This window comes from Salvelinus fontinalis, chromosome 4 (genome assembly GCF_029448725.1).
Source record: "Salvelinus fontinalis isolate EN_2023a chromosome 4, ASM2944872v1, whole genome shotgun sequence".
Classification (NCBI taxonomy): domain Eukaryota; kingdom Metazoa; phylum Chordata; class Actinopteri; order Salmoniformes; family Salmonidae; genus Salvelinus; species Salvelinus fontinalis.
Window position 1 is genome coordinate 35,705,862 of NC_074668.1, and position 15,556 is coordinate 35,721,417.

The following is a 15,556-nucleotide window of genomic DNA, read 5'->3' on the forward strand; positions in this document are numbered from 1 at the left end:
CAAAAATCCCAGAACCACACAATGACCTGCAGAGAGCTGGGACCAAAGTAACAAAGCCTACCATCAGTAACACACTACGCCGCCAGGGACTCAAATCCTGCAGTGCCAGACGTGTCCCCCTGCTTAAGCCAGTACATGTCCAGGCCCGTCTGAAGTTTGCTAGAGAGCATTTGGATGATCCAGAAGAAGATTGGGAGAATGTCATATGGTCAGATGAAACCAAAATAGAACTTTTTGGTAAAAACTCAACTAGTCGTGTTTGGAGGACAAAGAATGCTGAGTTGCATCCAAAGAACACCATACCTACTGTGAAGCATGGGGGTGGAAACATCATGCTTTGGGGCTGTTTTTCTGCAAAGGGACCAGGATGACTGATCGGTGTAAAGGAAAGAATGAATGGGGCCATGTATCGTAAGATTTTGAGTGAAAACCTCCTTCCATCAGCAAGGGCATTGAAGATGAAACGTGGCTGGGTCTTTCAGCATGACAATGATCCCAAACACACCGCCCGGGCAACGAAGGAGTGGCTTCGTAAGAAGCATTTCAAGGTCCTGGAGTGGCCTAGCCAGTCTCCAGATCTCAACCCCATAGAAAATCTTTGGAGGGAGTTGAAAGTCCGTGTTGCCCAGCAATAGCCCCAAAACATCACTGCTCTAGAGGAGATCTGCATGGAGGAATGGGCCAAAATACCAGCAACAGTGTGTGAAAACCTTGTGAAGACTTACAGAAAACGTTTGACCTCTGTCATTGCCAACAAAGGGTATATAACAAAGTATTGAGATAAACTTTTTGTTATTGACCAAATACTTATTTTCCACCATAATTTGCAAATAAATTCATTAGAAATCCTACAATGTGATTTTCTGGATTTCTTTTCTCATTTTGTCTGTCATAGTTGAAGTGTACCTATGATGAAAATTACAGGCCTCTCTCATCTTTTTAAGTGCGAGAACTTGCACAATTGGTGGCTGACTAAATACCTTTTTGCCCCACTGTATATATATATATATACATATAATATATATATTATATGGTGTCTTCGGAAAGTATTCAGACCCCTTTACTTTTTACACATTTTGTTACGTTACAGCCTTATTCTAAAATGGATTAAATAAATACAAATTCTGAATAATGTACACATCCCATAATGAGAAAGAGAAAACAGGTTTTTAGAAATGTTAGCAAATGTATTAAATATAAAACACATAAATACCTTATTTACATAAGTATTCAGACCCTTTGCTATGAGACTCGAAATTGAGCTCAGGTGCATCCTGTTTCCATTGATCATCCTTGAGATGTTTCTACAACTTGATTGGAGTCCACCTGTGGTAAATTCAATTGATTGGACATGATTTGGAAAGGCACACAACTGTCTATAAAAAGGTCCCATAGTTGACAGTGCATGTCAGAGCAAAATACCAAGCCATGAGGTCAAAGGAATTGTCCGTAGAGCATCGAGACAGGAGGCACAGATCTGGGGAAGGGTACCAAAAATGTTCTGCAGCATTGAAAGTCCAAGAACACAGTGCCCTCCAACATTCTTAAATGGAAGAAGTTTGAAACCAACAAGACTCTTCCTAGAGATGGCCGCCCGGCCAAACTGAGCAATCGGGGGAGAAGGGTCTTGGTCAGAGAGGTGACCAAGAACCCGATGGTCACTCTGACAGAGCTCTAGAGTTCCTCTGTGGAGATGGGAGAACCTTCCAAAAGGAAAACCATCTCTGCAGCACTCCACCAATCAGGCCTTTATGGTAGAGTGACCAGACGGAAGCCACTCCTCAGTAAAAGGCACATAACAGCCCGCTTGGAGTTTGCCAAAAGGCACCTAAAGACTCTCAGACCATGAGAAACAAGATTCTCTGATCTGATGAAACCAAGATTGAACTCTCTGGCCTGAATGCCAATCGTCACTTCTGGAGGAAACCTGGCACCATCCCTACGGTGAAGCATGGTGGTTGCAGCATCATGTTGTTGGATGTTTTTCAGAAGGTTGACTGGGAGACTAGTCAGGATCGAGACAAAGATGAACAGAGCAAAGTACAGAGAGATCCTTGATGAAAACCTGCTCCAGAGTGCTCAGGAACTCAGACTGGGGCGAAGGTTCACCTACCAACAGGACAACGACCCTAAGCACACAGCCAAGACAACGCAGCAGTGGCTTCGGGACAAGTCTCTGAATGTCCAAATTCAGGCCCAGCCAGAGCCTGGATTTGAACCTGATCGAATATCTCTTGAGAGACCTGATGTGCAACAATGCTCCGCATCCAAGCTGGCAGAGCTTTAGAGAATCTTCAGAGAAGAATGGGAGAAACTCCCCAAATACAGCTATGCCAAGCTTGTAGTGTCATACCCAAGAAGACTCGAGGCTGTAGTCGCTGCCAAAGGTGCTTCAACAAAGTATTGAGTAAAGGGTCTGAATATTAATGTAAATATAATATTTCTTTTTTTTTATTACAAATTAACAAAAATTTATAAAATCTGTTTTTGTTTGGTCATTATGGGGTATTGTCTGTAGATTTATGAGGGGGAAAAGCAATTTAATACATTTTAGAATAAGGCTGTAATGTAACAAAATGTGGAGAAGGCACTGTATATACATAAGTATGTGGACACCCCTTCAAATTAATGGATACAGCTATTTCAGACACACCCGTCGCTGACAGGTATATAGAATCGGGCACATAGCCATGCAATCTCCATAGACAAACATTGGCAGTAGAATGGCCTTACTGAAGAGCTCAGTGACTTTTAACGTGGCACCGTCATAGGATGCCACCTTTCCAACAAGTCAGTTCGTCAAATGTCTGACCTGCTAGAGCTGCCACGGTCAACTGTAGGGGCTGTTATTGTAAAGTGGAAAGGTATAGGAGCAATAACAGCTCAACTGAGAAGTGATAGGCCACAAGGGACCGCCGAGGGCTGAAGCGCGTAGCTCTTAAAAATCGTCTGTCCTCGGTTGCAACACTCACTACCGAGTTCCAAACTGCCTCTGGAAACAACTTCAGCACAAGAACTGTTTGTCGGGAGCTTCATAAAAAACCTGAGCTGGTGCACACCTAGAGAAAATTATTTAGTGTAGAGGTGCTGACTAACGGCGAATAAACTGTAAGCTATAAAAACACACTCCTTATGTATCAACTCCCAGCAATTTATTGGGTAAAACACCAACTTTTTGGCATCACTGTGCCTTCTTCAGGGTGGAAGGAGCTTCATGAAATGGGTTTCCATGGTCGAGCAGCTGCACACAACCCTAAGATCACCATGCACAATACCAAGCGTCGGCTGGAGTGGTGTAAAGCTCACCGCCATTGGACTCTGGAGCAGTAGAAACATGTTCTCTGGAGTGATTAATCGCGCTTCACCATCTGGCAGTCCGACGGACAAATTTGGGTTTGACGGATGCCAGGAGAACGCTACCAGCCCGAATGCATAGTGCCAAGTGTTAAGTTTTGTGGAGGAGGAATAATGGTCTGGGGCTGTTTTTCGTGGTTCGGGCTAGGCCCCTTAGTTCCAGTGAAGGAAATCTTAACGCTACAGCATACAATGACATTCTAGACGATTCTGTGCTTCCAACTTTGTGGCAACAGTTTGGGGAATGCCCTTTCCTGTTTTAGCATGACAATACGCCGTGCACAAAGCGAGGTCCATACAGAAATGGTTTGTCGAGATCGGTGTGGAAGAACTTGACTGGCCTGCACAGAGCCCTGACCTCAACCTCATAGAACACCTTCGGGATGAATTGACCTCAATAATGCCATTGTGGCTGAATAGAAGTAAGTACCTGCAGCAATGTTCCAACATCTAGTGGAAAGCCTTCCCAGAAGAGTGGAGGCTGTAATAGCAGCAAAGGGGAACCAACTCCATTTTAATGCCCATACATTTGGAATGAGATGTTCGACGAGCATGTGTCCACATAATTTTGGTCATGTAGTGTGTGTGTGAGAAAGAGTGTGTGTGTGTACCAAGCTGAGCAGCCCTAAAGCAGCCTACAGTAACGACTCCTACATGTTGTAGTGCCTGCACAGTGCACACAAGCTCCTACTAGAGCCATATAATCTAGAGAACCTTTCCCACTTTAACACTGTATGAGCCTCCATAAAGGGTAAAGGGGTTGTTGGGATGGGTCCCTGTTCCCTTCCCCCTCCATGGCCTCCAGAAACCAACAGATAACCTTCTGAAGCCTCAGAAAAAGAGAGAGAGAAGAGAAGAGAAGAAGAGAAGAGGAGAGAGAATATGAAGAGAGAGGAGAGAGAGAGAAGATGAAGAGAGAAAAAGAGAGAGAGAGGAGAGAGAAAAGAGAAGATGAAGAGAGAGCGAGAGAGAGAGAGAGAGAGAGAGAGAGAGAGAGAGAGAGAGAGAGAGAGAGAGAGAGAGAGAGAGAGAGAGAGAGAGAAGATGAAGATGAAGAGCTGCGCTTCAGGGGAGGCCAGACCTCTAACTGTCCCTCCAACAGTTCAGAATTAGCCAGGGGAGGTGGTTTTCCCTTGATATCCCTCAATTTTATTTTCTTGTTCCTAGGACTTAGCTATTCTATCACACAACAAATCAAAACAAACTTTGTCACATGCGCTGAAAACAACATGTGTAGACCTTACCGTGTAATGCTTACTTACAAGCCCTTAACCAACAGTGCAGTTCAAGAAAGAGTTAAGAAATAGTCCGTAAATGTAAATAGTCCGGTGGCCATTTGATTAATTGTTCAGCAGTCTTACGGCTTGGGGGTAGAAGCTGTTAAGGAGCCTTTTGGTTCTAGACTTGGCGCTCCAGTACCACTTGCCATGCGGTAGAAGAGAAAACGGTCTATGACTTGGGTGACTGGAGTCTTAGACAATTTTTTGGGCTTTCCTCTGACACCGCCTAGTATATACTGTAGGTCCTGGATGGCAGCAAGCTTGGCCCCAGTGATGTACTGGGCTTTACGCACTACCCTCTGTAGTGCCTTATGGTCAGGATGCTCTCGATGGTGCAGCTGTAGAACTTTTTGAGGATCTGGGGACCCATGCCAAATCTTTTCAGAGTGCTGAGGGGGAAAAGGTGTTGTCGTGCCCTCTACACAACTTTCTTGGTGTGTTTGGACCATGATATATCGTTGGTGATGTGGACACCAATGAACTTGAAACTCTCAACCTGCTCCACTACCAGCAGCATACCACCCTGCATACCACTGCTGGCTTGCTTCTGAAGCTTAGCAGGGTTGATCCTGGTCAGTCTCTGGATGGGAGACCAGATGCTGCTGGAAGTGGTGTTGGAGTGCCAGTAGGAGGCACTCTTTCTTCTGGTCTAAAAAATATCCCAATACCCAAGGGCAGTGATTGTGTGCTGTCTTTCGGATGGGTGTCCTGACTCTCTGAGGTCATTAAAGATCCCATGGCACTTATCGTAGGAGTAGGGGTGTTAACCCTGGTGTCCTGGCTAAATTCCCAATCTGGCCCTCAAACCATCACAGTCACCTAATAATGCCCAGTTTACAATTGGCTCATTCATCCCCTGTAACTATTCACCAGGTTGTTGCTGTAAATGAGAATGTGTTCTCAGTCAATTTACCTGTTAAAATAACAGATAAATAAAACTACAGCCCTGTCGATGTTAATGGGGGCCTGTTCAGCCTGACTTTTCCTGTAGTCCACGATCAGCTCCTTTGTCTTGCTCACATTGAGGGAGAGGTTGTTGTTCCGGCACCACACTGCCAGGTCTCTGACCTCCTCCCTATAGGCTGTCTCATTGTTGTCAGTGATCAGGCCTACCACTGTTGTGTCGTCAGCAGACTTAATGATGGTGTTGGAGACGTGTTAGGCCACGCAGTCGTGGGGGAACAGGGAGTACAGGAGGGGACTAAGCACACACCCCTGAGGGGCTCCCCGTGTTGAGGATCAGCGTGGCTGACGTGTTGTTGCCTACCCTTACCACAATCACCTGAAATGGGGATTCCTGCTATTCCTGCTGCGCACCACAATGATCTGTACACTACCCTGACAGCATTGGACCTGGATCAAAAGAAAAGCAGGTTACACAGTTTAAACCACTAACCTTGTATGAGGAATATTACCATGACTGATAGCACGGATTAGATCTCAACAGGACTGGGAATTAGCCAGATGAATTAATCCAGTGGATAATAGAAGAGAGAAATTCCATGTTAACAGAATTATGCTTTGACTCTGTTTTTGTTTTTTTAAATGTCTGCCAAACAGAAAGCATTGATTTCAACGTTTAACAAACCATACAACTCTATGCACAAGGACTACTTTTAAAAATTTCCACTGGAAAATGTACAAAACGAATTTAGTGGAAGAACTGTGCAGATGCAAAATTTGTTAACGGAATTCTGGTAAAATCTCCCTCCGGTTTTTATGCGACCACGTTTTCCATAAACTCTGTTAACTGTCTTCTCAGAATTAAGATTCAAAGATGTCTACAGAAGGAATCGGGTGTCAGCTATGACATGGCACACACATAGAAAAAAGGGTTATTCGGCTGTCCCCATAGGGGAACCCATTTTGGTTCCATGTAGAATCCTTTTTGGTTTCAAGTATAACCCTTTTGGGTTCCATGTAGAACCCTCTGTAGAAAGGATTCTACATGGAACCAAAAAGGGGTTTTCAAAGGATTATCCCACGGGGACAGCCGAAGAACCCTTAAAGTATGTAGATAGCACCTTATATTTTGGTCATTGGTCCCTGATCTGTACTACACAGAAATACATAATTATGGATATGAATGTCATTCTCCTCATGTTTCACAAGTTTGGACATCACAGTGCAGTACAATACAGCACAGCAGAGTAGAGTAGGGTAGAGTTCAGTACAGTGCAGTGCAATACAGCACAGCAGAGTAGAGTTCAGTACAGTGCAGTGCAATACAGCACAGCAGAGTAGAGTAGAGTTCAGTACAGTGCAGTGCAATACAGCACAGCAGAGTAGAGTAGAGTTCAGTACAGTGCAGTGCAATACAGCACAGCAGAGTAGGGTAGAGTTCAGTACAGTGCAGTGCAATACAGTATAGTAGATTTATACTGTACTCTACTATAATACTCTACTTTTTTTACTGTACTGTGCTGCATTACACTGTTCTACTTCTCAACATCCATGACCGTCCGGTGTCGGTTGGTGCTCAGTGGGTGAGGATGCTGGTGAAAGTTAATGGAAAGAGAGGGGGCTCATGGGTAGGCATCAGTAAGAGCTGGGAGAGAGAGCGGGAGAGACAGAAACAGAGACAGAGAGAGAAAGGGGCAAAGGGAGAGAGAGAGAGAGAGGGAGAGAGAGGGGGGGGGGGGGGGTTGTCCAGACTAAGACTGTTTTAACATTCTTGGTTTGACCATCAGACACAGAAAGAGCAATAAAACAGTTATGAGCGGATCATAACAGTACACCAGTGGAAAGGAGGACAGTAGCAGGTGATCCAACTGGTTTGTAACTATTATGATTTCCCATTGTAGCCAGTTCAGTTGCAGTTATTCTGTTACTGTTTTTTTGGTAATGCCCAAGATGAGCCTGCCTGTGTGTGAGAGAAATTGCCCACATCCTCCCCACTAAAAAGGGGATCAGACACTGTGATTGTTCCCAGCTTTGATCCACCATGGGCCCACGGGCTCACCAATAGAGTCTGCTAAGCAGAGGTAACACCGCCTAAGACCATTATCCCCTGCTACAACATGGCTCCCATGTCATTTCTACTACTCAGCTGGAATCGCAGCAGTCTGCAGTAAGGCTCCCACAAATAAAGACTTTATTTGATAGGAGAGACAACTTTGTTTCTATCAAGACTCACTATAGCTTGTGTTATCCATTGCAAAAGTACCACAGTGAAAAACAGATTACAGCTGAAGTAGTTTTTATAGAGACTCAGTATACTGTAGCTTGTGCTATCATAGTGAAACATTACAGCTGAACTAGTGGGGTGTAGTGGGGAGTTGGGGGACTGCATCTCACATTAGGGACACAGGTGTTGGTTTTACCTAATAGTTCCACTCTCAACTGCGAAGTGTAAAACTTCCCCAGGGTTGAGATGTCCCCTGGTTACAAGGTGTGAAACCCAACAGCACGGCTGTGTTTAACTGGCACTGGCACCAGGCAGGCAGGCCCACTGTGAGTATCAAGTCTCTCTGCAAACACCTCAGACTCCCTCCCTCCTTCCTTCCTTCACTCCCGATGCTGGACCAAAACCAAGTAAATCACAAGGCACAACATGCCCTGAAACTGATCAGAGCCAATGTTCAGAGGGAAAAAGGAAATCTAAATGCTTAAGGGAGAGAAAGATCACAGCTTTGGCCCAACAATGAATTAATAAAACTGACAGAGCTCATGAAATTGTCACGACGACAAGCTTCTACTCTTCAAGGTGAGCCGCGCTGCTGTCCTCTCACTGCAGTGTGCCCTGAGGACTGCTGTTCACACAGGAAGGCTCCTCCAAGACCATGCAGATCTATATGCAGTTAGGTAAGAGCACTAGTCATTGTAAGAGACAAACAACAACAGAGAGAGAGATAGAGCGAGAGAGAGGATAGAAACAGAGATAGAGAGAGGAATAACCCTCTGAGACACAGAGAGAGTAGAGGAGGGCAGACAGGCAGGCTCACAGAGGACAGAGGAAGGCCAGGTTAGGGTGAATAACATCCAGGTGCATTCCCCACTGAGCTTCCTGTTTCAGTCCCTCTCCCTCTCAATAACTCTCTTCATCTGGGACATAGTTGAAAAATCCCAGCCCCCCTTCTCACCCTCTTTCTCCAGCCCAATGCTGTGGGAGGAGGGTAGAACATTAAAAAAATGACATTTAGTATGATAAAAATCTCAAGGAATTCCTCTAGATTTCTGGCTGTGGGAAAAGCTCTTGTCGAGAACAAACGACAAAAGACAGATGTGGCAGACGGCCAGACGAGAAGCGATGAGGAGGTGGAGGAGAGGAGGCGGCAGAGGTCACACAAGGAAGCCCTCAGTGGAACAGACAAGGTGTAGAGGATAGACCAATTAGGATGCACTGTGGGTCCCAGGGCATAGGGAAAAGGGTGCAACAAAAGAGAGATATTCAGTGACATTATTGAAGAGAGACGGATCAAACATTCCTGGAGTTCAAATCTGGAGCTGGAGAGAACGAGAGTGAGCTTCTAACTGGGATAGGCCACGAAAGACATTATTTTGCACAAAGACAGAGGGAAAGTTAAAGGACTGATTTTAATAAAGGACATGGGAGAATAGAACACAGAGTTAGATAAAGAGTGTATTTTACAACAAAAATAGATAAATAAAGCCAAAAAAGAACATGAAACAGCATATAAGTACCAGTAGTATAGTGTGTTGGTGGTCGTCACTGCTCTGTGGGTTGAGATACTGCAACGGTGTAGAAGAGGTGTTGAATGAGAGTTTAATGGGGGATATTAGGGGTCCCATTGTGCTGCAATTTTAGTCAGGATCAAAGGACATGTCAGGGGCCAATCAGGCCATAGTGAATGAGAGGAGGGGGCCAAAGCCCTCTAAGCAGAGCCGGGCAAAAGGGCTCTCCATACCTGATAAACGTCCCCGCTCTGGGTCAGTGATCTCCTAATGAAAACACCTACACATCATCAAAGCACCAGAGTGAGGCCTTGAAGGGGTTGTGGAGGACAAGTGGTTTTCACACAGCAGCAGTCACAGTGAGCCTGAATGGACCCTCGTCTCATCCAGCTGTGACCAAGACAACAGGTTGGAGTTAATCAAATCAAGTCCAACTTTATTTGTCACCTGCGCCGAATACAACATGTGTAGACCTTACCGTGAAATGCTTACTTACAAACCATTAACCAACAGTGCAATTCAAGAAAAAGTTATGAAAATATTTACCAAATAAATGTAAGTAAAAAATAATAAAAAGTAACCCAATAAAATAACAATAACGAGGCTATATACAGGGGGCACCGGTAACAAGTCTATATGTGGGGTACTCGTTATTTGAGGTAATTTGTACATGTAGGTAGGGGTGAAGTGACTATGCATAGACAATAAACAGCGAGTAGTAGCAGTGTAAAAAACAAATGGAAGAAAGGGGGAGGGGTGTCAATGTAAATAATCCGGTGGCCATATGATTCATTGTTCAGCAGTCTTATGGCTTGGGGGTAGAAGCTGTTAAGGAGCCTTTTGGTCCTAGTCTTGGCGCTCCGCTCCGGGAGCAGAGAAAACTGTCCATGACTTGTGTGAGTCTTTGACAATTTTTTGGGCTTTCCTATGACAGCTGTGATGTTTGAGTGAGTGTGTAGGTGGGAGTGTGTGACACTCTTTGATATGGATGACCAAGCTGTGTGTGTGTGTGTGTGCATGTGTGCATGTGCGTGTGTGTGTGTGTGTGTGTGTGTGTGTGTGTGTGTGTGTGTGTGTGTGTGTGTGTGTGTGTGTGTGTGTGTGTGTGTGTGTGTGTGTGTGTGTGTGTGTAACTGTCAGCTCCTCTGTTGGGGGTAGTGCAGGAGAATGCGGTGGTGATGGGTCAGGCTCTAGAGGTCCCACAGTGAGAGGTCTGTGTGGCAGTCAGACCATGACTCCCCCTCCTCAGGCTGGCAGCATAGGAAATAGCTGGGCTGTTCCACAAAACGAGTAACTTTTGCATCCCTTTGATATTTAAAAGTAGAAATTGTGCACCAATATTGAATTGGAAAAATACTTATTTTAAATGAATAAAGTGCACTTTATCATTCAGATTTTTTATATGAATAAATACTTTTTTCCGTGCACCCTCAATGACTTCTAGAAACATTTGAACCCACTTAGCCCCAACATTTGCCAACATTTTCACCACCATTGTAAAGCCCTAGTTATTTTGTTGCTGTGACAAAGTCATTTCTGAATATTATTATTTTTTTAAGGTGATTAGTGATTCACTCATTTTAATATGGTGAAACTGTTCCTTAAAAAAAAGAGTGACAAAAAGAGACCTTGAAGATCTAATAGTCAAATCATAGTGGAAAAGCAGCCCACTGGGCACACACTGGTTGAACCAATGTTGTTTACACGTCATTTCAATGAAATGATGTTGAACCAAAGTGGAATAGACGTTAAATAGGCATTTCTGCCCAGTGGGAGGTGAACTGGTTCTACTCTTTTTGGCCATTTGCTGGTGTTTTGTGGTGGAAAACTGAGCTGGCTGAGCATAACACGTCAACCTTGTTACCCATAGATAAACTGGCTGGAAATGTTTTAACAATAAATGCAAACTTGTGAAGCTTGCATTCAATTGCAAACCCCTGTTGCACACAACAAGTTTCCATTCCCCCGTCACAAGAAGATTTGTGGCTGATTTAAGATGAAATTGTCAACCTTGTTACAGTCAACACTGTTAGTTTATTTGGCACATAATACCCACTTACTATAGTCATTTAAAAAAATGTAACCTCGAGATGGGAAAATTAAATCAAACGTTTTTTAGGACCAAGTTAAACTTCTCAAGAAGCACTGAATTAGTGGAATGACCCAGCTGCTGTCTTATCCCTTAACTATGCTTGGCTTCAATAGCCCTCATTTAGGCCAATGGTGAAAAGACCCTGCTGCATTGCCTCTATTGTAAGAATGGTTTACTCAAAGTATTCTTTTGATACTGTAATGGCCCTGTGATTTATTACAAGCTCTGGCTTGTGTCATGTATGTGCTGCTTATTGTACTGATGGCATTTGAATGTCATGTGCCTGTTTGTCTTTTATTTCACTTTTATTTTATTTATGCAAGTCAGTTTAGAACAAAATCTTATTTTACAATGACGGGTTACCCCGGCAAAACCCTCCCCTAACCCAGATGATGCTGGGCCAATTGTGCCTCCCGATCCCAGTCAGTAGTGATCCAGCCAGGATCAAACCAGGGCCTGCAGTGACAACTCTAGCATTGGGATGCAGTGCCTTAGACCACTGCGCCACTCAGGAGCCCTGATACTGATGTGTTGATGCTGCTGTCTTACTCAAAGTCTCTCTTGAAAAATAGATTTTTATCTCATCGAGATTACCCTGGTCAAATAAAGGTTAAATAAATAACATTTCTAGGTTGCCCGGGATGCTGGTCTGAATCTAGCACTAAGTATGTTTGACTAGAGACTTTTTTCAGTCATTGTTATCTCTTGACCAATAGTCATTATCTCTTGACCACCCCTACCATTATTAAAATCAATTTTTATCTCTCTCAGTACCTCTGTCATCAAGACGTTGTTCAATGCTTTGTATGTGGACAAAGGAATGTTACAGTGCTCCTACTACGGCCATGTGAGAGGAGAGGACAGTCCTCTGTCCTACACGGAACTAAACGGTAATGCCCCCAAATGGTCTTGTTGACACACACCATAAACATGCCTGTCTACATGATGCAGCCTAGACAGACAGCAGCCCAGATGAAGTAGACCTGCAGCTGCATGTGTTTAGTAAACATGTCCACCAACCACCGCACATGAGTGACAGAGAGAGACTCAGGGTGGAGGAGTAAACGCAGCGGACCAAGGCCAGGACCTTTCTGCACCACCTGGACACTTCCCAGGGACACGACACTCATCAGCAGGATCCTCCACCCACTCTCCTCTCCCCCATCAACCCCCCATCGCTCAGAACCCGAGAGAGTAAATATTAGTGTGATGGGGAACTTGATCACATCCACATTGGCTGGCTGGCCTCTGTGAAAAACACTAGCTTTGTCCAAAAGGGAAGCGAGGGGGCTGGTGTTTTCCACTCTGTGTTTAGTCTGAGGGCTTTGCTCACAGAACTACCCTCATCAACAACCCTGCTGTTATACGGAACCCTCACCTCTGAGGATCACAGGGGAGGAACACACAGAGGGAGAACATCAAAACAATCCAACATAAAGAGAGATGACTAAACACAGATCTGACCATTTCAAACAATATAGTAGTATATTTGTGCAACAAACGATAAAGAGTAGCTTTTTCACCTGTTATTCAGCAGATCCACTTCATTACAACATAAAACAGACCAGCGTTTTCCATCCACTACCCATTCCAGTTCAAGAGCTCCCCTCTGTTTGCTGAGAGACCCATACAAGGGGGATTTATAGAGGCAGATGAGAGGGTTGAGTTGGTAGTTTGTACCTGTCTTTATGGATGTGTGTGGGGCTTAGTGGAAGATCCTCAGAGGACTGAGGACTGAGTCTGGTCAGATGAGGAGCTCCCTGACAGCTGAGAGGCAGCAGATGTTGGAAAGGAAGAGAACTGCTGCCGGCCAGACCAGAGCACAGTTTAGAGACAGCATTGCTCTTACAGGACAGGAGCCAATAGGCCACACAGAGCGACAGTGGGCAGGCCAATGAGGACGGGAGAGCACTGCACACAGTGCGCAATGTGCTGCCTGGACAGGAAAAAGGAAACCCAGTGTCAAGTAGACAATGAGACCTGCTAGATGGATAGGATAGGGTTGGGAAGAGTCATTGTTGGTTGCTTAAATAGGCAGAAAAAATGGGTCTTTGAGGTCCTCAAAAGATGGATAGGTATTGATAACAATAGGAGGTTAGTTATAAGTATATCTGAAAAAAAAAATAAAGACAACTAAAATGAATTGAAAATATACTTTTTAATTTGTGACATTAAATGTTGCCTAACCTATGAAGGTTTCAAATTGTTAATACGTATTGTGAATGGTATGGATCCTAAAGCAGGTCGTTTTGTCTGAAAGGATGCTTCAAAGACACAGAACCTCTGAGTGAGTCTTTGACAGGTTTGTTTTATTGGGCCTTATGAAGATCTAGCCTACTGTACTAGCCTAGTAATCATCATTTCCATAAAAGGTTATAGGCTCTAATACACAAAATTAGAAGATGCACAACAATAAACGATAAGGCATTAATCCATACCTTTTTTGATAAATAGAGGTTCGAGACGCTGCAGAAGACTCTCTGTTGAGCTGTGTCCCAGTTGAATATTTGTAAAGACCCGTCCTCCAGGTTCCGTGCGCTGCAGAAGTCAGCCACAGCAGCAGCACAATCCAACTGAAACTTTTTCGGGAAAGCGCGGACACGCAGTCGGGTTGACACGCTCCCATTTCCGCGGCGTCAAAAAAGCACAGGCTGAAGAGTTCCTAAAAAAGTGAGCTAGTGAGTGGATTTCTTTCCAGTTCGAGAAAAAAATATACCTAAAAGTCCAGGTTTTCGCTTCACGGAGAGAGAGCGCATCCCTTCATCAACCAAATACATAAAATACAAATATCAACTACACCTTTACCGTTATAATAGCAAAAAAGAACGTGGCTGCATTTTAAATATCACGAAAAGAAAGGTAAAAATGACAGGCCGAAAACAAAAATATTCAAACATTCACCGACTTTGCAGAAAGTTCCCCACATGCCCTAATCTATAGGCAGTGTTCCGAAGCAACCAGACGAAATAGGTAGGCTAATGTGACTGGCCGGTCTCTTTTCTTTTCACTATCAGCACTCCCTCCCTCCGTCTGTGCGTACTGTAGCCTATCTCAAGTCGAGCTTCTCACAATGGAAATAAATTAGTCTCCTTCAGTCTTTTAAAAGCACAGCCCGCAGTCTTTTACCCTGCCCATTCTCTATTTCAACATTTCACCGCAAACGAGGCACGTTTAAAAACAGATTCCCTTTAAGCGTCTTTCGTCATTATCAATGAACTATCCCGGAGTGATTTATGTCATATTCCTAATCTTAAATCATTATAGTTTCGAAATTATACAGTAGTAGGCTACACGTGGGACTCATGTGAACAGAATACATGATTGTGAAATAAAGAATTTAGTCCGATGCATTCTGATGACAATAAACATGCATACATAGCTCAATATTATGGTGGTGATGATGCTGCTGCTGAATTAGTCTTTAATCTCTGTTAGTGAGTGTCTATAAATGCCCATGCTTTATTCTAAGGACTCAACACCTAGATGCCAGACAAACTTTGCATTCTGTCATCTGGTTTATATTATCATGCAGTAGAGACATGCTCTGTATCGTTCTCAGTGGCGTAGCACATAGTTTCGCTGAGCGCCCAGCAAGGTCCAAGTAAGAAAAAACGAGCAGTTTTATAGCTAATCTCATGCCATTTTACACATTTTGCCATGAGGCTGAGAGAAAATGTTGCTGTTGCTCATGGATTCTTGAAAGACGGGACAACCGCAAACATTTATCTTGATATTAACACAATTTGAAATAGATTTAATCAATAAGGCCCGAGGGGGTGTGGTACACGGCCAATATACCAAGGCTAAGGGTTGTTCTTACACATAACGGAACAAGAGTGCCTGGACACAGCCCTTACCCGTGGTATATTAGCCATGTACAGTTGAAGTCGAAAGTTTACATACACTTAGGTTGGAGTCATTAAAACTCGTTTTTCAAAGTACAAAGATCGTACTTTTTGGAGAAATGTCCTCTGGTCTGATGAAACAAAAACAGAACTGTTTGTCCATAATGACCATCGTTATGTTTGGAGGAAAAAGGGGGAGGCTTGCAAGCCGAAGAACACCATCCCAACCACGAATCACGGGGGTGGCAGCATCATTTTGTGGGGGTGCTTTGCTGAAGGAGGGACTGGTGCATCTCACAAAATAGATGGCATCATGAGGCAGGAAAATTATGTGGATATATTGAAGCAAC

The 15,556-nt window shown here is 44.1% G+C and overlaps 1 protein-coding gene across 4 annotated transcripts in view; it reads right to left on the reverse strand.

Moving 5' to 3' along the window:
• LOC129853638 (EMI domain-containing protein 1-like) overlaps positions 1-15,556 on the reverse strand; it is a 76,748-nt gene that overhangs the window by 54,086 nt on the left and 7,106 nt on the right. The window contains exon 1 of one of the 4 annotated variants that reach the window (XM_055919908.1): positions 13,800-14,668. The exons of 1 other annotated variant lie outside the window; for it this stretch is intronic. In XM_055919908.1, coding sequence (XP_055775883.1) covers positions 13,800-13,987 — 188 coding nt within the window. In that variant the 5' untranslated portion in view covers positions 13,988-14,668. Of the gene's footprint in view, positions 1-13,799; positions 14,679-15,556 lie in introns of those variants that run through there. 2 more of the 4 variants (XM_055919909.1, XM_055919911.1) reach the window with 2 other exon arrangements.